Here is a 24,299-nt window from a genome sequence, read left to right as displayed (position 1 = left end):
TTGGTTCATCGTTGGGGCAAACCAGAACTGGATCTCATGGTGTCTCGCCAGAACGCCAAGCTTCCTTGTTACGGATCCAGGTCCAGGGACCCCAAGGCAAAGCTGATAGATGCTCTAGCAGCGCCTTGGTCCTTCAACCTGGCTTATGTGTTTCCACCGTTTCCTCTGCTCCCTCGTCTGATTGCCAAAATCAAGCAGGAGAGAGCATCGGTAATCTTGATAGCGCCTGCGTGGCCACGCAGGACTTGGTATGCAGATCTGGTGCACATGTCATCTTTTCCACCATGGACTCTGCCGCTGAGACAGGACCTTCTACTTCAAGGTCCTTTCAACCATCCAAATCTAATTTCTCTGAGGCTGACTGCCTGGAGATTGAACGCTTGATTTTATCAAAGCGTGGTTTCTCTGAGTCAGTCATTGATACCTTAATTCAGGCACGAAAGCCTGTCACCAGGAAAATCTATCATAAGATATGGCGTAAATATCTTTATTGGTGTGAATCCAAGGGCTACTCATGGAGTAAGGTCAGGATTCCCAGGATATTATCTTTTCTCCAAGAAGGATTGGAGAAAGGATTGTCAGCTAGTTCCTTGAAGGGACAGATTTCTGCGCTATCTATTCTTTTGCACAAGTGTCTGGCGAATGTCCCAGACGTTCAGGCATTTTGTCAGGCTTTAGTTAGAATCAAGCCTGTGTTTAAACCTGTTGCTCCACCTTCGAGCTTAAATTTGGTTCTTAAAGTTCTTCAGGGGGTTCCGTTTGAACCTCTTCATTCCATAGATATCAAACTTTTATCTTGGAAATTTCTTTTTTTGGTAGCTATTTCCTCGGCTCGTAGAGTTTCCGAGTTATCTGCCTTACAATGTGATTCTCCTTATCTCATCTTCCATGCAGATAAGGTAGTTCTGCGTACCAAACCTGGGTTTTTACCTAAGGTGGTATCTAATAAGAATATCAATCAAGAGATTGTTGTTCCGTCTTTGTGTCCTAATCTTTCTTCAAAGAAGGAACGTCTATTACATAATCTGGACGTGGTTCATGCTTTAAAGTTTTACTTACAAGCTACTAAAGATTTTCGTCAAACATCTGCTTTGTTTGTTTTCTACTCTGGACAGAGGAGAGGTCAAAAGTCTTCGGCAACCTCTTTCTTTTTGGCTAAGAAGCATAATCCGCTTAGCCTATGAGACTGCTGGTCAGCAGCCTCCTGAAAGGATTACAGCTCATTCTACTAGAGCTGTGGCTTCCACATGGGCCTTTAAAAATGAGGCTTCTGTTGAACAGATTTGCAAGGTGGCGACTTGGTCTTCGCTTCATACTTTTTCAAAATTCTACAAATTTGTTACTTTTGCTTCTTCGGAGGCTATGTTTGGGAGAAAGGTTTTACAGGCAGTGGTACCTGCCTTGTCCCTCCCTTCATCCGTGTACTTTAGCTTTGGTATTGGTATCCCACAAGTAATGGATGATCCGTGGACTGGATACACCTTACAAGAGAAAACATAATTTATGCTTACCTGATAAATTTATTTCTCTTGTGGTGTATCCAGTCCACGGCCCGCCCTGTCATTTTAAGGCAGGTATTTTTTCATTTTAAACTACAGTCACCACTGCACCCTATGGAAGAGGTATTGGCAGAAGGTAATGTCAGTAGGGTGCTGGGTGTATAGGAAGAGGTATTAGCAGCAGGTAAGGTCAGTAGGTGCTGGTGTATAGGAAGAGGTATTAGCAGCAGGTAAGGTCAGTAGGTGCTGGGTGTATAGGAAGAAGTATTAGCAGCAGGTAATGTCAGTAGGTGCTGGGTGTATATGAAGAGGTATTAGCAGCAGGTAAGGTCAGTAGGTTCTGGGTGTATAGGAAGAGGTATTAGCAGCAGGTAAGGTCAGTAGGTTCTGGGTGTATAGGAAGAGGTATTAGCAGCAGGTAAGGTCAGTAGGTGCTGGGTGTATAGGAAGAGGTATTAGCAGCAGGTAAGGTCAGTAGGTTCTGGGTGTATAGGAAGAGGTATTAGTAGCAGGTAAGGTCAGTAGGTGCTGGGTGTATAGGAAGAGGTATTAGCAGCAGGTAAGGTCAGTAGGTGCTGGGTGTATAGGAAGAGGTATTAGCAGCAGGTAAGGTCAGTAGGTGCTGGGTGTATAGGAAGAGGTATTAGCAGCAGGTAAGGTCAGTAGATGCTGGGTATATAGGAAGAGATATTAGCCGCAAGTAAGGTCAGTAGGTGCTGGGTGTATAGGAAGAGGTATTAGCAGCAGGTAAGGTCAGTAGGTGCTGGGTGTATAGGAAGAGGTATTAGCAGCAGGTAAGGTTAGTAGGTTCTGGGTGTATAGGAAGAGGTATTAGCAGCAGGTAAGGTCAGTAGGTGCTGGATGTATAGGAAGAGGTATTAGTAGCAGGTAAGGTCAGTAGGTGCTGGGTGTATAGGAAGAGGTATTAGCAGCAGGTAAGGTCAGTAGGTGCTGGATGTATAGGAAGAGTTATTAGCAGTAGGTAAGGTCAGTAGGTGCTGGGTGTATAGGAAGAGATATTAGCAGCAGGTAAGGTCAGTAGGTGCTGGGTGTATAGGAAGAGGTATTAGCAGCAGGTAAGGTCAGTAGGTGCTGGGTGTATAGGAAGAGGTAATAGCAGCAGGTAAGGTCAGTAGGTGCTGATGTATAGGAAGAGGTATTAGTAGCAGGTAATGTCAGTAGGTGCTGGGTGTATATGAAGAGGTATTAGCAGCAGGTAAGGTCAGTAGGTGCTGGGTGTATAGGAAGAGGTAACAGCAGCAGGTAAGGTCAGAAGGTGCTGGGTGCATAGGAAGAGGTGTTAGCAGTAGGTAAGGTCAGTAGGTGCTGGGTGTATAGGAAGAGGTATTAGCAGCAGGTAAGGTCAGTAGGTGCTGGGTGTATAGGAAGAGGTATTAGCAGCAGGTAAGGTCAGTAGGTGCTGGGTGCATAGGAAGAGTTATTAGCAGAAGGTTATGTCAGTAGGTGCTGGGTATAAAGGAAGAGGTATTAGCAGTAGGTAAGGTCAGTAGGTGCTGGGTATAAAGGAAGAGGTATTAGCAGCAGGTAAGGTCAGTAGGTGCTGGGTGCATAGGAAGAGTTATTAGCAGTAGGTAAGGTCAGTAGGTGCTGGGTATAAAGGAAGAGGTATTAGCAGCAGGTAAGGTCAGTAGGTGCTGGGTATAAAGGAAGAGGTATTAGCAGCAGGTAAGGTCAGAAGGAGCTGGGTGTATAGGAAGAGGTATTAGCAGCAGGTAAGGGCAGGTGCTGGGTGTATAGGAAGAGTTATTAGCAGCAGGTAAGGTCAGTAGGTGCTGGGTGTATAGGGAGAGGTATTAGCAGCAGGTAAGGTCAGTAGACACTGGGTGTATAGGAAGAGGTATTAGCAGCAGGTAAGGTCAGTAGGTGCTGGGTGTATAGGAAGGGGTATTAGCAGCAGGTAAGGTCAGATGGTGCTGGGTATATAGGAAGAGATATTAGCAGCAGGTAAGGTCAGTAGGTACTGGGTGTATAGGAAGAGGTATTAGCAGCAGGTAAGGTCAGTAGGTGCTCGGTGTATAGGAAGAGATATTAGCAGCAGGTAAGGTCAGTAGGTACTGGGTGTATAGGAAGAGGTATTAGCAGCAGGTAAGGTCAGTAGGTGCAGGGTGTATAGGAAGAGGTATTAGCAGCAGGTAAGGTCAGTTGGTGCTGGGTGTATAGGAAGAGGTATTAGCAGCAGGTAAGGACAATAGGTGCTGGGTGTATAGGAAGAGGTATTAGCAGCAGGTAAGGTCAGTAGATGCTGGGTGTATAGGAAGAGGTATTAGCAGCAGGTAAGGTCAGTAGGTGCTGGGTGTATAGGAAGAAGTATTAGCAGCAGGTAAGGTCAGTTGGTGCTGGGTGTATAGGAAGAGGTATTAGCAGCAGGTAAGGTCAGTAGGTGCTGGGTGTATAGGAAGAGGTATTAGCAGCAGGTAAGGTCAGTAGGTGCTGGGTGTATAGGAAGAGGTATTAGCAGCAGGTAAGGTCAGTAGATGCTGGGTGTATAGGAAGAGGTATTAGCAGCAGGTAAGGTCAGTAGGTGCTGGGTGTATAGGAAGAGTTATTAGCAGCAGGTAAGGTCAGTAGGTGCTGGGTGTATAGGAAGAGGTATTAGCAGCAGGTAAGGTCAGTAGGTGCTAGGTGTATAGGAAGAGGTATTAGCAGCAGGTTAGGTCAGTAGGTGCTGGGTGTATAGGAAGAGATATTAGCAGCAGGTAAGGTCAGTAGGTGCTGGGTGTATAGGAAGGGGTATTAGCAGCAGGTAAGGTCAGAAGGTGCTGGGTATATAGGAAGAGATATTAGCCGCAAGTAAGGTCAGTAGGTGCTGGGTGCATAGGAAGAGTTATTACCAACAGATAAATAAATACAACATTAAAAAAGATCTGCGCATACAATAAATCATTATACATGCACAGTATTTTAGATTTTAAACTGTTATTTTGTTTGCAAAATGTGCCTTGTTTTTCCGGTAACACAGGAGTGCACCCTTTGAGTATATTATTTCATCTCCTGTGGCCAGTTACAGAGAGATATAAATGAGCTCCTTCGCTGATCATATTCTCTCTGTGTAGTGTGTTGCAGGTTAAATTTTAGGATTTGTGCCAGGTGCACCCCAACCTCTAGAGGGGGGACAGGTCACAATTTCATGCATTAATTGCAGTTAAATATACAAATACCAAACGTAAGTACATTAAATAGTTGTTTTCACGTCACATAACTAAACATTATGGGCCAGATTACGAGTGGAGTGCAAATGTTTGTGTGCAAGTAATATTGTCCACAAATTAATTCATAACCTATGGGAAATACTTCACCTGTCCACCAGAAGGAGGCAAAGACACCCCTAACATAGCATTAAATATCAGTCTCACTTCCCCTACCCTCTCAGTAATTATTTGCCTCGTTTCATGGAGGTAGGCAGATAGAGGTTCTCTGCTGAAGATTCTGATGTTATTGTCCTCAATGTATTGGTTCCTGCAATAGAGGACAGGGGAGAAATCCATGTAATTCTCTTAGTAGCGTCTTGGTGTATATTAGCTACTGGATATCGCAGGGAAGTTCCTATGCCCTTCCAGATAAACATGCTATCCTCCCTTTTCCGGCAAATGGTGTTAGTTACACTGATTTCCTTGTGTTAAAGGAAGGACAGAAACTGGGCAAGTCCTGTTTTTTTTTTTTCTTATGGTTTGTTGCCTAAAAGAGAAGGGTATATAACCAGATTGTCTGCAGTCTATAACCCCAGGGACAGTAAGGGGTTAGTTACCCAGTATTAATGGACTTATTTTAAAATAATCTGAGCCGCATAAAGGATCTCAGGACCGAGGTAGTTCCTAAAAAGGCATTTGTACACTCTTATTCATGCTTAGGATTGTGCAGTTTGTGATCAATTGTATTACTCTCCCTCTGCAGTATCTTCTTACAGATTTATGTTGTTATGATGGAGGCATGTTGTCTATATCTTTGTTCGGTATTAGTAGCACACCACTCAGCAGTACTCTGAGATTTGGAGCGGTTCCACCTGCATTTTCACTGTAGAGATGATGTCCACCTGAAATCTAAAAAAACGGACTGAAAGCAACTGGGGCAGCAACTGAAGGGCATTGAAGATGACCCTTTGTTCCAGAACGTTAATAGGAAAGATCGCTTCCTCTGGTTGCCAGGTTCCCTGAGCTTTCAGAGAACTCCGCATAGCACCCCAGTCTGTAAAACTCCCACCTGTTGTTAATATCTCCCAGGAAGGCAGCAGAGGGCACATACCCTGGCTAACGGGTTCCTGAGATAGCCACCAGGATAGATACTAGATTGTCTCTGGATCCTGAGATATTACATGAGACAGGTCTAAAAGATCTCCATTCCATTGCTTGAGCATACATAATTGTAGAGGTCTCAGATGAAAGCTAACCAAAGGAATAGCATCCTAAGCCGCAAACATTAGACCTACCACCTCCATACATTGAGCCACCAAAGGCAGAGGAGTGGATAGAAGTAGACTGCAGGCAGCTGAAGCTTTTCCCTGACTTGATCTTTGAGATAGATACGCATGCTGATAGAATTTAAGATGATCCCCAGAAAGTTCACTCTAGTGTTGGGGGAGAGAGAACCTTTTCCAGATTTAATTTCCAGCCATGTGTTCACTTGCAGTTCACTGGCGATGCAGGAAGTGTCTCATATCCTTCAATGGGAGAGACATCCCAATGCCGAATTTCGACTTTTCACATTCCAGGTGTGGACAATTGGGAAGCTGACTTTTTGAGCAGGCAGACTGCTCTCTGGGGAATATTATCTAAAGCAGGAGGTGTTTTGCGAGATCACCCACATGTAGGGGTGCCCAGAGATAAATCTGAAGGCTTCCCGTCTCAATGCCAATCTACCGAGTTACGGATCAAGATTGAGAGATCCTCAAGCGGAGTTGTTGGACGCTTTAGCAGTTTCTTGGCATTTTCAATCTAGTGTATATTTTCCCTCCAATGTTCTGCTCCCTGAAGTAATAGCTTGAATCAAACGGGAGGGAATTTCAACAATTCTGTTAACTCCTGCGTGGCCATGCTGGACTTGGTATGCAGACCTTGTGAGAATTTGTCTGCTGCTACCTTCTGGCACAAGGTCCGTTCTATCAAAATATAGTTTCTCTGAGGCTGACTGCATGGAGATTGATCGCATAGTTTTGTCCCAGAGAGGATTCTCTGAGGTGGTGATGGATACTCTGGTTCAGGCATTTAAACCAGTTTTCTGACATATTTACTATAACGTGTGGAGGGTTTATCTGTCTTGGTGTCTGGAATGTGGTTTCCCTTGGCACAAAGTGAAGTCTCCACGTAGCCTTCAATTTCTGCATGATGGTTTAGAGAAGGTTCTGTCGGCTAGTTCTCTTAATGGTCAGATTTTTGCTCTTTCTGTGTTGCTGCTTAAGAGATTGGCACGTTTGCCTGATAAGTCATTTGTTCAAGCTATTGCTAGAATCAGACCTGTTTTCAAACCTATTGCTCCTCCATGGAGCCTTAAAGTGCAATAAAATATGTTGAGATCTGTGCATATACTAAAAGGACTAATTAAGTAAAAATAGTTTGCATACATTTTGTTTTTATGGAAACTTAAAAGAAAGGGTTAATGGCGAGGCACTGCAGTATAAATTTGCAAGTAATTAAAGTACATATTATATATTTTTTTCTCTATCCCAACTTGTTTTATGTCCTTTTAATCTTATTCTTCAACAGGCTCCATTTGAGCCTATACATTCTATTGATATTAAGTTACTTACTTAGAGTTGTTTCTGTTGGCCATTTCCTCTGCTTGTAGATTGTCAGAATGGTCTGCCCTCCAGTGTGACCCGCATTATCTAGTGTTCCATTTGGATGAGGCTGTACTTCGGACAAAGATAGGGTTTTACCTAAGGTTGGTTTCAACTCATAATATCAGTCAAGAAATTGTTGTTCCGTCTTTGTCCCAATCCTCCTTCCTCCAAGGAGAGACTGTTACATAATCTGGATGTTGTTATAGCTTTAAAAGTTTTATCGTCATGCTACCAAGGCTTTTCGTCAAACCTCTTCCATTATCCTGTATTCTGGTTAGTGCAGGGGTCAGAAGCAAGAGCTGTTACCCTATCCTGCTGGCTGATTTGTATGTCTTTTATATAGAAGCTGGTCAGCAGCCTCCATCACAAATTACAGCACATTCTACTTGTGCGGTATCTTCATCCTGGGCCTCCAAGAATGAGGCTTCAGTTGAACAGATATGTATGGCTGCTACTTGGTCCTCATTGCATATCTTCTTGAAATTCTACAGATTTTATGTTTTTGCCTCAACAGAGGCATCTTTTGGGATAAAGATTCTTCAAGTGGTGGTGCCTAGTACTTAGGACTATCTTCCCTTCTTTCCCTCCCTAAATTTTGGCTGGACTCCACAGTTTGGGTATGTGTTTCCTATAGGTGATGAATTATTTTGTGGACTCTCACTGCCATTAGAAAGAAAATATAATTTCTGCTTACCTGATAAATTATTTTCTTTCTTGGCAGTGTGAGTCCATGAACCTGCCATGAAATAATGTAGTGGCGGCAGTCTTATGGCACCTTTTTTACCCCTTTTTATCTCTCTACTTTTCCTTATCCTCGGCTTGAACTACTGAATGGGTAGGGGAATTGGGAGAGATATTTAATTATTGGTTTGGGGTGTCTCTGCCGCCTCCTGGTGGCCAGGTGAAGTATTTCCCATAGGTTATGAATGAATTTATGGACTCTCGCTGCCACAAAAGAAAATAATTGATCAATTAAGTATAAATTAGATTTTCACATTTGTTTGCAGGCAGGTTAAATTTGGCTGGTAATACAAGTTGAAAGTAAATGCGTTCGCTTGAGCACAAATCAAGTTAATGCTCGTTGGGTTAGCGCTTCCTCATAGCTGTGGTTAAATGTTTTGCAAAACAAAAAAGTGTCACAAAACACATCAAAAATACATTACAAAGTACAGTTACACTTATAATAACACTATCTAATAAAAATTATTTCTAAACAATATTGCACAAAAAGTTTATAAGGGCTCAAAGATATGAGAACTCAGGTTTTAGAACAAAATGCAGGCAAAGGGCTTTAACATTGAGATACATACGTATACATGTCTTAAGATGTCTATGTATGTATATGTGTGTGTGTACATATGTATTTATGTGTATATATGTCTGTAAATACATATATACACGTATTTATATGTTTATATATGTACACATATGTTTAACATTGAGATACATACATACATACATACACATGTCTAAAGATGTCTGTGTGTGTACATATGTATTTGTGTTTATATGTGTATAAATGTCTGTAATATAAACACATAAATACATATGTACACACATATAGACTTAAATATAAGTGCATAGGAGCCCTTTGCAGTTAAAGGGACAGTAAAAGTAAATAAATGTTATATAAGTCTGCACATAGTGCAGAATTATGTAACATTATCTTAGCGACAGCTTGAAAAATCAAAAGATTTGAGAGATTTCAGCCCCCAAAGTTCCACTTACCTTGTTTCCTCTCCAGGCTCTTCTGATCAGGTCTTATTTTCAAAAGATTAGACAGTTGCTGTTTAAATTAAATGTAGTGCGCTCCCATTCTGGGCTGATAGCGGGATTGCGCTACATTTAGTTCTAAAGTGCGATTGGGTGCAAACAGAAGAGAAAACAAAGTGGAACTTTTAGGGGCTAAAATCTCTCAAATCTTTTGATTTTTCAAGCTGTTGCTATGATAATGTTACATAATTCTGCACTATGTGCAGAATTATGTAACATTTTTTTTGCGTTTACTGTCCCTTTTAAGAAGATGAAAACGTAAAAACAAATTTATGCAATATTCATATTTAATAAAGTTTTACACGGTGTATTTGCTGTAAATATTTCACATTCCAATGTTCTGCACATAGGGGAATATGTTCTTTGTATTTATAAATAGATATTCCTCTATATATCTGTATATATCTATAGCTATATATAATCATCTGTTTAGCTATATATTGTTCCAAAATACCATTTTACCAGATGCCCAGCGCAACCCGACGTGTGTAAAATGTTTACTTCTAGCGCAATTAATGCTGTAGTGAAAGCGATAAATAGCGCTCTGCTCATAATCTTTCCCTTTGAGGAGTCACATGTTGATTTGAGTTTCCCTTTAGTACATAGTTCATGTATAGAACTGAAGACCTGGGCATTTGTAGCATGGTGCTGCTCTCTCCTGCAGCCAGGGGCAAACCTTTTAACACATTTTTGTTATTAATTTATAGGACATCTGGTAGGCCCCGTACTTTGCCATTCCTTCTGCAACTACATTGGATTTCCAGCTATTTTTACAGCCTTGGACCACCCTCAACGTTTCATCATTCTTCTTTTCTACATTCTTGGGGTTGTGCTGTTCTTTTTGCTGCTATATCCCATGACTGACCCCACGTTATATGGAGACATCCCTATCTGTCAGTTGTTGGAGAGAGGATCTGCCGAGTTCAACTCAATATGTTCCTGACCACACCAGCAACCCCAAACCAAATGCCATCAAACCCTTAGTGAGGCACAAGATACAAATCAAGTGCTCATCACTCACAAACAAAGAGCACAGCATTTTCTGTAAAGCCAACGATTCTTTTGTTGATCTGATGACTTCATAAAGATAGCTGATATTTTCTTGAATCACTTTGACCAAAATTGATAGTTTAAAAATCATGGTATGGTGTCTGGTGCAGGTGATGAAACTTCTATTAATTTGGATTTCTGGACAAAATCATTTAGACGGTCAACAAGGATTGAGATGTGTACCAGTAGTTTGCGGAAAAACCTCTTCCATCACTCCACTTTTTTGATACAGGTTCTCGGGAGAGAGGTTTTTTTTCTTCTTCCCATCATGACAGATGAGACAATTTTGATGGACATCCAATGAAGCTGATGTCTCCAGTGTTCTCCAGTATTTTACTATTCCATAGTACTATATTTTTGTACATTTGATGTGCGCCCAGAATTATTTTTGTCTTTATTGGATCTAGATGTTAATTACATCTCATCGGAATCCACAGAATCATGCATTTTCTCTCGGATGTCTATTTTTATTTTTTTGACATAATATTGGAAGGACAGAGACTGAAGTGTCTATTTTTATACAGATGGAGAGATCTATCATAATATTTGTTGCCAAAGGGTCTGCTTCTTCACTTGAAAGGCCTAATTTTTACCAACAAAGACCACAATTTTGAATACTGTTCTATAAATAAATTTTACCTGCTGATTATATTTTTCCAGTGTAAATCAATTTATGTACTACAAAAAGCAATAGTGTCCATGCGTTTACATTACATTGCTCTCGCACTGAAAGATGATGCTATAACAGACATGTTGGATTTGATCTCATATTTTAATTCAACCTAGAGTTTGGAGAGACTTAAGCCGCTCTTTGTGGTGCGAACCGAATTCATGATAACGCAAAAAATGTTGAGACAAGAAGCTCGGAAGTCTTTCATCCAACAAAGTTTAAATGATCTTCAATGGGAACATGGACGTCAGTCAACGACTTAACCATTGTCATGGGCTGGCATCTAAGTTTGTCCCTTAAGGGTTATTGTAATGTTTTTTATTGAGCATAATAGAAAGCATAACATTTTGTGTATATGAGAATTATTGGGTGTGCTTGTGTAGATAATAACAGAAGTTATTTTTTATATGAAATATTGAAGAATTCCCATTTAATCTATGAAGATGCTCTTCTTGCAATTTGCAGGAAAAAATATGTTCCCTGATTTCGTTGTGCCCCATAATATTAGTATTTTTTTTCTTTTTCTTCTTTACTTGTGAAATACATTTGGTAACCATTAGTTTCTTGCAAGAGCTTTGTTAGAATGGAAACCGTCAACGTCAGGAAGGTCTAGCTAGTGCTTATATGTGGTGCAAACCCAATTTAGTAATAGTTTTACTTAAAGGGATAGTCTAGTCAAAATTAAACTCATGATTCAGATAGAGCAGCAATTTTAAGCAACTTTCTAATTTACTCCCATTATCAATTTTTCTTTGTTCTCTTGGTATCTTTATTTAAATGTAAGCTTAGGAGCTGGCCTATGTTTTGCTCATCTCCTGGGTAGCGCTTGCTGATTGGTGGCTACATTTAGACACCAATCAGAAAGTGCTACCCAGGTTCTGAACCAAAAATGTGCTGGCTCCTAAGCTTAAATTCTCAAAGATAGCAAGAAAAAGAAGTAAAATTGCTAATAGGAGTAAATTAGAAAGTTGCTTAAAATTGCTGCTCTATCTGAATCATGAAAGTTTCATTTCTTTCATGTAATTGGCAAGAGTCCATGAGCTAGTGACGTATGGGATATACAATCCTACCAGGAGGGGCAAAGTATTCCAAACCTCAAAATGCCTATAAATACATCCCTTGCCACACCCACAATTCAGTTTTTACAAACTTTGCCTCCTATGGAGGTGGTGAACTAAGTTTGTGCTTAGATTCTACGTTGATATGCGCTTCTCAGAGATCTATTTAATAGCTTCTCTGTTATCGGTAGTAGAGATTCATCTCCTACCTCCCTTATTCAGATCGACGATATACTCTCATATTCCATTACCTCTACTGATAACTGTTTCAGTACTGGTTTGGCTATCTGCTATATGTGGATGAGTGTCTCTTGGTAACTATGTTTTCATTACTTAAGACATTCTCAGCTATGGTTTGGCACTTTATGTATTAATGTAAAGTTCTAAATATATGTATTGTACTCATATTTGCCATGAGTCAGGTTTATGTATATTTCTTTTTGCAGACTGTCCGTTTCATATTTGGGAAAAGCATTCTTTAGGAAAAAAAAAATTCTTTCCTGGGATATAGTCTTTTTTTCAAATTGACTGTTTTTCATTAAATTTTGCAGACAAAATTTGGCTTGCGAGGGCGCAAAATGCCAAAGTATTTTGCGTCATTCTTGGCGTGAGATTTTTGGCGCGAAGTTACCACTGTTAGAACTCTGCTGCCTGATAACAGTTCTACCAAAGCTAAGTGCATTTGTTGTAAATTTGTGGAGATTATATCTCCAGCTGTGCTATGTAATAGTTGTCATGATAAGCTTTTACATGCAGAAAATGTGTCCATTATATATATGTACATTGCCTGTTGTTCCTTCAACATCTAATGTACAAGATATACCTGTGAATTTAAAAGATTTTATTGCTGATGCAATTCAGAAGGCTTTGTCTGCTATCCCGCCTTATAATAAATGTAAAAGTCTTTTAAAACTTCCCATAAAGTTGATGAAATTTCAAATGACTGACAACATACTGAATTATCCTCTTCTGACGAGGATCTATCTGATTCAGAAGATCCTTCCTCAGATATTGACACTGACACTTATTTATTTAAAATGGAGTATATTTGTTCTTTGTTAAGAGTGTTGATTATATTGGATATTGAGGAAACTAAAAAAAAAAACCTAGTAGACGTTTAAATTCTGTTTATAAACCTCCTGTGGTTACTCCAGAGGTTTTTCCAGTTCATGATGCTATTTCTGATATGATTTATAAGGAATGGAATAGGCCTGGTGGTACTTTTATTCCTTCTTCAAGGTTTAAAAAATCGTATCCTTTACCAGCAGTTAGATTGAAGTTTTGGGAAAAGATCCCCAAAGTTGATGGTGCTATTTCTACTCTTGCTAAACCTTCTACTATTCATATGGAAGATAATACTTCCTTTAAAGATCCATTAGATAGGAAACTTGAATCCTATCTAAGGAAAGCCTATTTATATTCTGGTCATCTGCTCAGGCCTGCAATTTCTTTGGCTGATGTTGCAGCTGCATCAATTTTTTTGTTGGAAAGTTTAGGGCAACAGAAAACGGATACTGATTTGTCTAGCATTGTTAGCTTGCTTCAACATGCTAATTATTTTATTTGTGATGCCATTTTTGATATCATCAAAATTAATGTTAAATCTATGTCTTTAGCCATTTTAGCTAGGAGAGCTTTGTGGCTTAAATCTTGGAATGCTGACATGGTATCTAAGTCTAGATTACTATCTTTCTTTCCAAGGTAATAAGTTATTTGGTTCTCAGTTGGATTCAATAATTTTAACTGTCACTGGGGGAAGGGAGTTTTTTTGCCTCAGGATAAAAAAACCTAAGGGTAAATCTAAAGCTTCTAACTGTTTTTGTTCCTTTCGACAAAATAAGGAACAGTAACCTAATCCTTCCCCTTCAAGTTGGAGTAAATCCAAACGGTTTAAGAAACCAAAGCCAGCCCCCAAGTCTGCATGAAGGTGCGGCCCTCATTCCAGCTCGGCTGGTAGGGGGCAGGTTAAGATTCTTCCAAAAAATGTGGGCAGATTCTGTCCAAAATCAATGGATTCATTCATCGTATAGTTCTAGGGTCTCTCTTGTTCGTCCAACCTGGACTGTTATCACAACAGATGCAAGTCTTTCAGGTTGGGGAGCTGTCTGGGGATATCTGACAGCACAAGGGGTTTGGAAATCTCAAGAGGCGAGATTACCAATCAATATTTTGGAACTCCATGCGATTTTCAGGACTCTCCAGGTTTGGCCTCTTTTGAAGAGAGAACCGTTCATTTGTTTTCAGACAGACAATATTGCAACTGTGGCATATGTCAATCATCAGGGTGGGACTCACAGTCCCCAAGTTATGAAAGAAGTATCTCAGATACTTGCTTGGGCGGAATCCAGCTCCTGTCTAATTTCTGCGGTTCATATCCCAGGTATAGACAATTGGGAAGTGGATTATCTCAGCCGTCAGACTTTACATCCGGGGGAGTGGTCCCTCCATCCGGATGCGTTTTCTCAGATTGTTCAGATGTGGGGTCTTCCAGAAATAGATCTGATGGCTTCTCATCTAAACAAAAAACTTCCCAGGTACCTGTCCAGGTCCATGGATCCTCAGGCGGAAGCACTGGATGCGTTGACAGTTCCTTGGTGTTACCAACCTGCTTATTTCTTTCATGTAATTAGCAAGAGTCCATGAGCTAGTGACGTATGGGATATACATTCCTACCAGGAGGGGCAAAGTTTCCCAAACCTCAAAATGCCTATAAATACACCCCTCACCACACCCACAATTCAGTTTTACAAACTTTGCCTCCTATGGAGGTGGTGAAGTAAGTTTGTGCTAGATTCTACGTTGATATGCGCTCCGCAGCAAGTTGGAGCCCGGTTTTCCTCTCAGCGTGCAGTGAATGTCAGAGGGATGTGAGGAGAGTATTGCCTATTTGAATGCAGTGATCTCTTTCTACGGGGTCTATTTCATAGGTTCTCTGTTATCGGTCGTAGAGATTCATCTCTTACCTCCCTTTTCAGATCGACGATATACTCTTATTTATATACCATTACCTCTGCTGATTCTCGTTTCAGTACTGGTTTGGCTTTCTACAAACATGTAGATGAGTGTCCTGGGGTAAGTAAATCTTATTTTCTGTGACACTCTAAGCTATGGTTGGGCACTTTTTTATAAAGTTCTAAATATATGTATTCAAACATTTATTTGCCTTGACTCAGAATGTTCAACATTCCTTATTTTTCAGACAGTCAGTTTCATATTTGGGATAATGCATTTGAATTAATCATTTTTTTCTTACCTTCAAAAATTTGACTCTTTTTTCCCTGTGGGCTGTTAGGCTCGCGGGGGCTGAAAATGCTTCATTTTATTGCGTCATTCTTGGCGCGGACTTTTTTGGCGCAAAAAATCTTTTCCGTTTCCGGCGTCATACGTGTCGCCGGAAGTTGCGTCATTTTTTGACGTTATTTTGCGCCAAAAATGTCGGCGTTCCGGATGTGGCGTCATTTTTGGCGCCAAAAGCATTTAGGCGCCAAATAATGTGGGCGTCTGATTTGGCGCTAAAAAATATGGGCGTCGCTTTTGTCTCCACATTATTTAAGTCTCATTTTTCATTGCTTCTGGTTGCTAGAAGCTTGTTCTTTGGCATTTTTTCCCATTCCTGAAACTGTCATTTAAGGAATTTGATCAATTTTGCTTTATATGTTGTTTTTTCTCTTACATATTGCAAGATGTCTCACGTTGCATCTGAGTCAGAAGATACTACAGGAAAATCGCTGTCTGGTGCTGGATCTACCAAAGCTAAGTGTATCTGCTGTAAACTTTTGGTAGCTATTCCTCCGGCTGTTGTTTGTATTAATTGTCATGACAAACTTGTTAATGCAGATAATATTTCCTTTAGTAAAGTACCATTGCCTGTTGCAGTTCCTTCAACATCTAAGGTGCAGAATGTTCCTGATAACATAAGAGATTTTGTTTCTGAATCCATCAAGAAGGCTATGTCTGTTATTTCTCCTTCTAGTAAACGTAAAAAATCTTTTAAAACTTCTCTCCCTACAGATGAATTTTTAAATGAACATCATCATTCTGATTCTGATGACTCTTCTGGTTCAGAGGATTCTGTCTCAGAGATTGATGCTGATAAATCTTCATATTTATTTAAAATGGAATTTATTCGTTCTTTACTTAAAGAAGTTTTAATTGCATTAGAAATAGAGGATTCTGGTCCTCTTGATACTAATTCTAAACGTTTAGATAAGGTATTTAAATCTCCTGTGGTTATTCCAGAAGTTTTTCCTGTTCCTAATGCTATTTCTGCAGTAATTTCCAAAGAATGGGATAAATTGGGTAATTCATTTACTCCTTCTAAACGTTTTAAGCAATTATATCCTGTGCCGTCTGACAGATTAGAATTTTGGGACAAAATCCCTAAAGTTGATGGGGCTATTTCTACCCTTGCTAAACGTACTACTATTCCTACGTCAGATGGTACTTCGTTTAAGGATCCTTTAGATAGGAAAATTGAATCCTTTCTAAGAAAAGCTTATCTGTGTTCAGGTAATCTTCTTAGACCTGCTATATCATTGGCTGATGTTGCTGCAGCTTCAACTTTTTGGTTGGAAACTTTAGCGCAACAAGTAACAGATCATGATTCTCATGATATTATTATTTATTTCATGTAATTAGCAAGAGTCCATGAGCTAGTGACGTATGGGATATACATTCCTACCAGGAGGGGCAAAGTTTCCCAAACCTCAAAATGCCTATAAATACACCCCTCACCACACCCACAATTCAGTTTTACAAACTTTGCCTCCGATGGAGGTGGTGAAGTAAGTTTGTGCTAGATTCTACGTTGATATGCGCTCCGCAGCAAGTTGGAGCCCGGTTTTCCTCTCAGCGTGCAGTGAATGTCAGAGGGATGTGAGGAGAGTATTGCCTATTTGAATGCAGTGATCTCCTTCTAAGGGGTCTATTTCATAGGTTCTCTGTTATCGGTCGTAGAGATTCATCTCTTACCTCCCTTTTCAGATCGACGATATACTCTTATATATACCATTACCTCTGCTGATTCTCGTTTCAGTACTGGTTTGGCTATCTGCTATATGTAGATGAGTGTCCTGGGGTAAGTAAGTCTTATTTTCTGTGACACTCCTAGCTATGGTTGGGCACTTTGTTTATAAAGTTCTAAATATATGTATTCAAACATTTATTTGCCTTGACTCAGAATGTTCAACTTTCCTTATTTTCAGACAGTCAGTTTCATATTTGGGATAATGCATTTTAATTTAACATTTTTCTTACCTTAAAATTTGACTTTTTCCCTGTGGGCTGTTAGGCTCGCGGGGGCTGAAAATGCTTCATTTTATTGAGTCATTCTTGGCGCGGACTTTTTTGGCGCAAAAATTCTATTTCCGTTTCCGGCGTCATACGTGTCGCCGGAAGTTGCGTCATTTTTTGACGTTATTTTGCGCCAAAAATGTTGGCGTTCCGGATGTGGCGTCATTTTTGGCGCCAAAAAGCATTAAGGCGCCAAATAATGTGGGCGTCTTATTTGGCGCGAAAAAATATGGGCGTCACTTTTGTCTCCACATTATTTAAGTCTAATTTTTTATTGCTTCTGATTGCTAGAAGCTTGTTCTTTGGCATTTTTTCCCATTCCTGAAACTGTCATTTAAGGAATTTGATCAATTTTGCTTTATGTATATGTTGTTTTTTCTCTTACATATTGCAAGATGTCTCACGTTGCATCTGAGTCAGAAGATACTACAGGAAAATCGCTGTCAAGTGCTGAATCTACCAAAGCTAAGTGTATCTGCTGTATTTTCTTCTTCTGAAGCAGTTTTTGGTAGAAAAGTACTTCAGGCAGCGGTTTCAGTTTGAATCTTCTGCTTATGTTTTTCGTTAAACTTTATTTTGGGTGTGGATTATTTTCAGCAGGAATTGGCTGTCTTTATTTTATCCCTCCCTCTCTAGTGACTCTTGTGTGGAAAGATCCACATCTTGGGTAGTCATTATCCCATACGTCACTAGCTCATGGACTCTTGCTAATTACATGAAAGAAAACATAATTTATGTAAGAACTTACCTGATAAATTCATTTCTTTCATATTAGCAAGAGTCCATGAGGCCCGCCCTTTTTTTGTGGTGGTTATGATTTTGTATAAAGCACAATTATTCCAATTCCTTATTTTATATGCTTTCGCACTTTTTTATCACCCCACTTCTTGGCTATTCGTTAAACTGAATTGTGGGTGTGGTGAGGGGTGTATTTATAGGCATTTTGAGGTTTGGGAAACTTTGCCCCTCCTGGTAGGAATGTATATCCCATACGTCACTAGCTCATGGACTCTTGCTAATATGAAAGAAATGAATTTATCAGGTAAGTTCTTACATAAATTATGTTTCTTCTTCAGCATGCTAATAATTTTATCTGTGATGCCATTTTTGATATTATCAGAGTTGATGTCAGGTTTATGTCTCTAGCTATTTTAGCTAGAAGAGCTTTATGGCTTAAGACTTGGAATGCTGATATGGCTTCTAAATCAACTCTACTTTCCATTTCTTTCCAGGGTAACAAATTATTTGGTTCTCAGTTGGATTCTATTATCTCAACTGTTACTGGTGGGAAAGGAACTTTTTTACCACAGGATAAAAAATCTAAGGTTAAAAACAGGGCTAATAATCGTTTTCGTTCCTTTCGTTTCAACAAAGAACAAAAGCCTAATCCTTCATCCTCAGGAGCAGTTTCAGTTTGGAAACCATCTCCAGTCTGGAATAAATCCAAGCCTGCTAGAAAGGCAAAGCCTGCTTCTAAGTCCACATGAAGGTGCGGCCCTCATTCCAGCTCAGCTGGTAGGGGGCAGGTTACGTTTTTTCAAAGAAATTTGGATCAATTCTGTTCACAATCTTTGGATTCAGAACATTGTTTCAGAAGGGTACAGAATTGGTTTCAAGATGAGACCTCCTTCAAAGAGATTTTTTCTTTCCCGTGTCCCAGTAAATCCAGTGAAAGCTCAAGCATTTCTGAATTGTGTTTCAGATCTAGAGTTGGCTGGAGTAATTATGCCAGTTCCAGTTCCGGAACAGGGGATGGGGTTTTATTCAAATCTCTTCATTGTACCAAAGAAGGAGAATTCCTTCAGACCAGTTCTGGATCTAAAAATATTGAATCGTTTTGTAAGGATACCAACGTTCAAGATGGTAACTGTAAGGACTATCTTGCCTTTTGTTCAGCAAGGGCATTATATGTCCACAATAGATTTACAGGATGCATATCTGCATATTCCGATTCATCCAGATCATTATCAGTTCCTGAGATTCTCTTTTCTGGACAAGCATTACCAGTTTGTGGCTCTGCCGTTTGGCCTAGCTACAGCTCCAAGAATTTTTACAAAGGTTCTCGGTGCCCTTCTGTCTGTAATCAGAGAACAGGGTATTGTGGTATTTCCTTATTTGGACGATATCTTGGTACTTGCTCAGTCTTTACATTTAGCAGAATCTCATACGAATCAACTTGTGTTGTTTCTTCAAGATCATGGTTGGAGGATCAATTTACCAAAAAGTTCATTGATTCCTCAGACAAGGGTAACCTTTCTGGGTTTCCAGATAGATTCAGTGTCCATAACTCTGTCTTTAACAGACAAGAGACGTCTAAAATTGATTTCAGCTTGTCGAAACCTTCAGTCACAATTATTCCCTTCGGTAGCCTTATGCATGGAAATTCTAGGTCTTATGACTGCTGCATCGGACGCGATCCCCTTTGCTCGTTTTCACATGCGACCTCTTCAGCTCTGTATGCTGAATCAATGGTGCAAGGATTACACAAAGATATCTCATTTAATATCTTTAAAACCGATTGTTCGACACTCTCTAACGTGGTGGACAGATCACCATCGTTTAATTCAGGGGGCTTATTTTGTGCTTCCGACCTGGACTGTAATTTCAACAGATGCAAGTCTCACAGGTTGGGGAGCTGTGTGGGGATCTCTGACGGCACAAGGAGTTTGGGAATCTCAGGAGGTGAGATTACCGATCAATATTTTGGAACTCCGTGCAATTTTCAGAGCTCTTCAGTTTTGGCCTCTTCTGAAGAGAGAATCGTTCATTTGTTTTCAGACAGACAATGTCACAACTGTGGCATACATCAATCATCAAGGAGGGACTCGCAGTCCTCTGGCTATGAAAGAAGTATCTCGAATTTTGGTTTGGGCGGAATCCAGCTCCTGTCTAATTTCTGCGGTTCATATCCCAGGTATAGACAATTGGGAGCGGATTATCTCAGTCGCCAAACGTTGCATCCGGGCGAATGGTCTCTTCACCCAGAGGTATTTCTTCAGATTGTTCAAATGTGGGAACTTCCAGAAATAGATCTGATGGCGTCTCATCTAAACAAGAAACTTCCCAGGTATCTGTCCAGATCCCGGGATCCTCAGGCGGAGGCAGTGGATGCATTATCACTTCCTTGGAAGTATCATCCTGCTTATATCTTTCCGCCTCTAGTTCTTCTTCCAAGAGTAATCTCCAAGATTCTGAAGGAATGCTCGTTTGTTCTGCTGGTAGCTCCGTCATGGCCTCACAGGTTTTGGTATGCGGATCTTGTCCGGATGGCCTCTTGCCAACCGTGGACTCTTCCGTTAAGACCAGACCTTCTGTCACAAGGTCCTTTTTTCCATCAGGATCTGAAATTCTTAAATTTAAAGGTATGGAGATTGAACGCTTGATTCTTGGTCAAAGAGGTTTCTCTGACTCTGTGATTAATACTATGTTACAGGCTCGTAAATCTGTATCTAGAGAGATATATTATAGAGTCTGGAAGACTTATATTTCTTGGTGTCTTTCTCATCATTTTTCTTGGCATTCTTTTAGAATACCGAGAATTTTACAGTTTCTTCAGGATGGTTTAGATAAGGGTTTGTCCGCAAGTTCCTTGAAAGGACAAATCTCTGCTCTTTCTGTTCTTTTTCACAGAAAGATTGCTATTCTTCCTGATATTCATTGTTTTGTACAAGCTTTGGTTTGTATAAAACCTGTCATTAAGTCAATTTCTCCTCCTTGGAGTTTGAATTTGGTTCTGGGAGCTCTTCAAGCTCCTCCGTTTGAACCTATGCATTCATTGAACATTAAATTACTTTCTTGGAAAGTTTTGTTCCTTTTGGCCATCTCTTCTGCCAGAAGAGTTTCTGAATTATCTGCTCTTTCTTGTGAGTCTCCTTTTTTGATTTTTCATCAGGATAAGGCGGTGTTGCGAACTTCTTTTGAATTTTTACCTAAAGTTGTGAATTCCAACAACATTAGTAGAGAAATTGTGGTTCCTTCATTATGTCCTAATCCTAAGAATTCTAAGGAGAAATCGTTGCATTCTTTGGATGTTGTTAGAGCTTTGAAATATTATGTTGAAGCTACTAAGTCTTTCCGAAAGACTTCTAGTCTGTGTGTTATCTTTTCCGGTTCTAGAAAAGGCCAGAAAGCTTCTGCCATTTCTTTGGCATCTTGGTTGAAATCTTTATTTCATCATGTCTATGTTGAGTCGGGTAACACTCCGCCTCAAAGGATTACAGCTCATTCCACTAGGTCAGTTTCTACTTCCTGGGCGTTTAGGAATGAAGCTTCGGTTGATCAGATTTGCAAAGCAGCAACTTGGTCCTCTTTGCATACTTTTACTAAATTCTACCATTTTTATGTATTTTCTTCTTCTGAAGCAGTTTTTGGTAGAAAAGTACTTCAGGCAGCGGTTTCAGTTTGAATCTTCTACTTATGTTTTTCATTAAACTTTATTTTGGGTGTGGATTATTTTCAGCAGGAATTGGCTTTCTTTATTTTATCCCTCCCTCTCTAGTGACTCTTGTGTGGAAAGATCCACATCTTGGGTAATCATTATCCCATACGTCACTAGCTCATGGACTCTTGCTAATTACATGAAAGAAAACATAATTTATGTAAGAACTTACCTGATAAATTCATTTCTTTCATATTAGCAAGAGTCCATGAGGCCCGCCCTTTTTTTGTGGTGGTTATGATTTTGTATAAAGCACAATTATTCCAATTCCTTATTTTTTATGCTTTCGCACTTTTTTATCACCCCACTTCTTGGCTATTCGTTAAACTGAATTGTGGGTGTGGTGAGGGGTGTATTTATAGGCATTTTGAGGTTTGGGAAACTTTGCCCCTCCTGGTAGGAATGTATATCCCATACGTCACTAGCTCATGGACTCTTGCTAATATGAAAGAAATGAATTTATCAGGTAAGTTCTTACATAAATTATGTTATTTTCCCGTCTTTAGTTCTTCTTCCAAGAGTGATCTCCAAAATCATCATGGAACAGTTGTTTGTGTTGCTGGTAGCTCCAGCATGGCCTCACAGGTTTTGGTATGCGGATCTTCTTCAAATGTCCAGTTGCCAACCTTGGCCACCTCCATTAAGGCTAGACCTTCTGTCTCAAGGTCCATTTTTCCATCAGGATCTCAAATAATTAAATTTGAAGGTATGGAAATTGAACGCTTAGTCATAGTGGTTTCTCTGACCCAGGGATTAATACTATGTTACAGGCTCGTAAATCTGTTTCTAGGAAGATTTATTATCGAGTTTCGAAGACTTATATTTCATGGTGTACTCATAAATTATCTTGTCATTCTTTTAGAATTCCTAGAATTTTACAGTTTCTTCAGGATGGTTTGGATAAGGGTTTGTCTGCAAGTTCCTTGAAGGGACAAATATCTGCTCTTTCTGTTTTATTTCACAGAAAGATTGCTAAGCTTCCTGATATTCACTGTTTTGTACAGGCTTTGGTCCGTATCAATACTGTCATTAAATCAATCTCTCCTCCTTGGAGTCTTAATTTGGTTTTAAAGGCTTTACAGGCTCCTCCGTTTGAGCCTATGAATTCTTTGGACATTAAACTACTTTCTTGGAAAGTGTTGTTCCTTTTGGCCATCTTTTCTGCTAGAAGAGTTTCTGAATTATCTGCTGTTTCTTGTGAATCTCCTTTTCTGATTTTTCATCAGGATAAGGCGGTTTTGCGGACTTCTTTTAAATTCTTACCTAAGGTTGTGAATTCTAACAACATTAATAGAGAAATTGTTGTCCCTTCTTTGTGTCCTAATCCTAAGAATTCTTTGGAGAGATCCTTACATTCTTTGGATGTGGCAAGAGCTTTGAAATATTATGTAGAAGCTATTAACGATTTCAGGAAGACTTCTAGTCTATTTGTTATCTTTTCTGGTTCTAGGAAAGGTCAGAAGGCCTCTGCCGTTTCCTTGGCATCTTGGTTAAAGCTTTTGATTCATCAGGCTTATTTGGAGTCGGGTCAGGCCCCGCCTCAGAGAGTTACAGCTCATTCTACTAGATCAGTCTCTATTTCGTGGGCTTATAAAAATGAGGCTTCAGTTGATCAGATTTGCAAAGCAGCAACTTGGTCTTCTTTGCATACATTTACTAAATTCTACCGTTTTGATGTATTTGCTTCTTCGGAAGCAGTTTTTGGTAGAAAAGTTCTTCAGGCAGCTGTTTCAGTTTGATTCTTCTGCTTATGTTTTAAGTTTTTTTTTTTCTTTCATTTATGAGAAAAAAACTTATTTTTTTTGGTTGTGGATTTAATCTTTTCATTGGCATAAAGTGCCAAACCATAGCTGAGGTGTCTTAAGAAATAAAAAACATACTTACCAAAAGACGCCCATCCACATATAGCAGATAGCCAAACCAGTACTAAAACAGTTATTAGTAGAGGTAATGGAAGATTGAGAGTATATCGTCGATCTGAAAAGGGAGGTAGGAGATGAATCTCTACGACCGATAACAGAGAACCCATGAAATAGACCCCCGTTAGAGAAATCATCGTATTCAATAGGTGATACTCCCTTCACGTCCCTCTGACATTCGCTGTACTCTGGAATCGGGCTTCAACAATGCTGAGAAGCGCATATCAACGTAGAAATCTTAGCACAAACTTACTTCGCCACCTCCATAGGAGGCAAAGTTTGTAAAAACTGAATTGTGGGTGTGGTGAGGGGTGTATTTATAGGCATTTTGAGGTTTGGGAAACTTTGCCCCTCATGGTAGGATTGTATATCCCATATGTCACTAGCTCATGGACTCTTGCCAATTACATGAAAGAAATGGCTGTTTTTATTTTATCCCTTCCTCTCTAGTGACTCTTGTCTGGAGTTCCACATCTTGGGTATTGTTATCTTATACGTCACTAGCTCATGGACTCTTGCCAATTACATGACAGAAAACATAATTTATGTAAGAACTTACCTGATAAATTCATTTTTCATATTGGCAAGAGTCCACGAGGCCCACCCTTTTTATGGTGGTTATGATTTTTTTGTATAAAGCACAATTATTTCCAAATACCTTTGTTTATGCTTTTTACTCCTTTCTTTATCACCCCACTACTTGGCTATTCGTTAAACTGAATTGTGGGTGTGGTGAGGGGTGTATTTATAGGCATTTTGAGGTTTGGGAAACTTTGCCCCTCCTGGTAGGATTGTATATCCCATAC

At 39.8% G+C, this 24,299-nt stretch overlaps 1 protein-coding gene across 1 annotated transcript in view; it reads left to right on the top strand.

The window, feature by feature from the left end:
• The window catches only part of RCE1 (Ras converting CAAX endopeptidase 1), a 128,038-nt gene extending 117,271 nt beyond the window's left edge, over window positions 1-10,767 (top strand). The window contains exon 10 of the mRNA XM_053719994.1: window positions 9,774-10,767. Coding sequence (XP_053575969.1) covers window positions 9,774-10,009 — 236 coding nt within the window. The 3' untranslated portion in view covers window positions 10,010-10,767. The remainder of the gene's footprint in view (window positions 1-9,773) is intronic.
• The last annotated feature ends 13,532 nt before the right edge of the window (window positions 10,768-24,299 follow it).

The sequence above is a fragment of the Bombina bombina genome, chromosome 7 (assembly GCF_027579735.1).
Source record: "Bombina bombina isolate aBomBom1 chromosome 7, aBomBom1.pri, whole genome shotgun sequence".
Lineage (NCBI taxonomy): Eukaryota > Metazoa > Chordata > Amphibia > Anura > Bombinatoridae > Bombina > Bombina bombina.
This window is presented reverse-complemented; position numbering and strand designations above follow the sequence as displayed.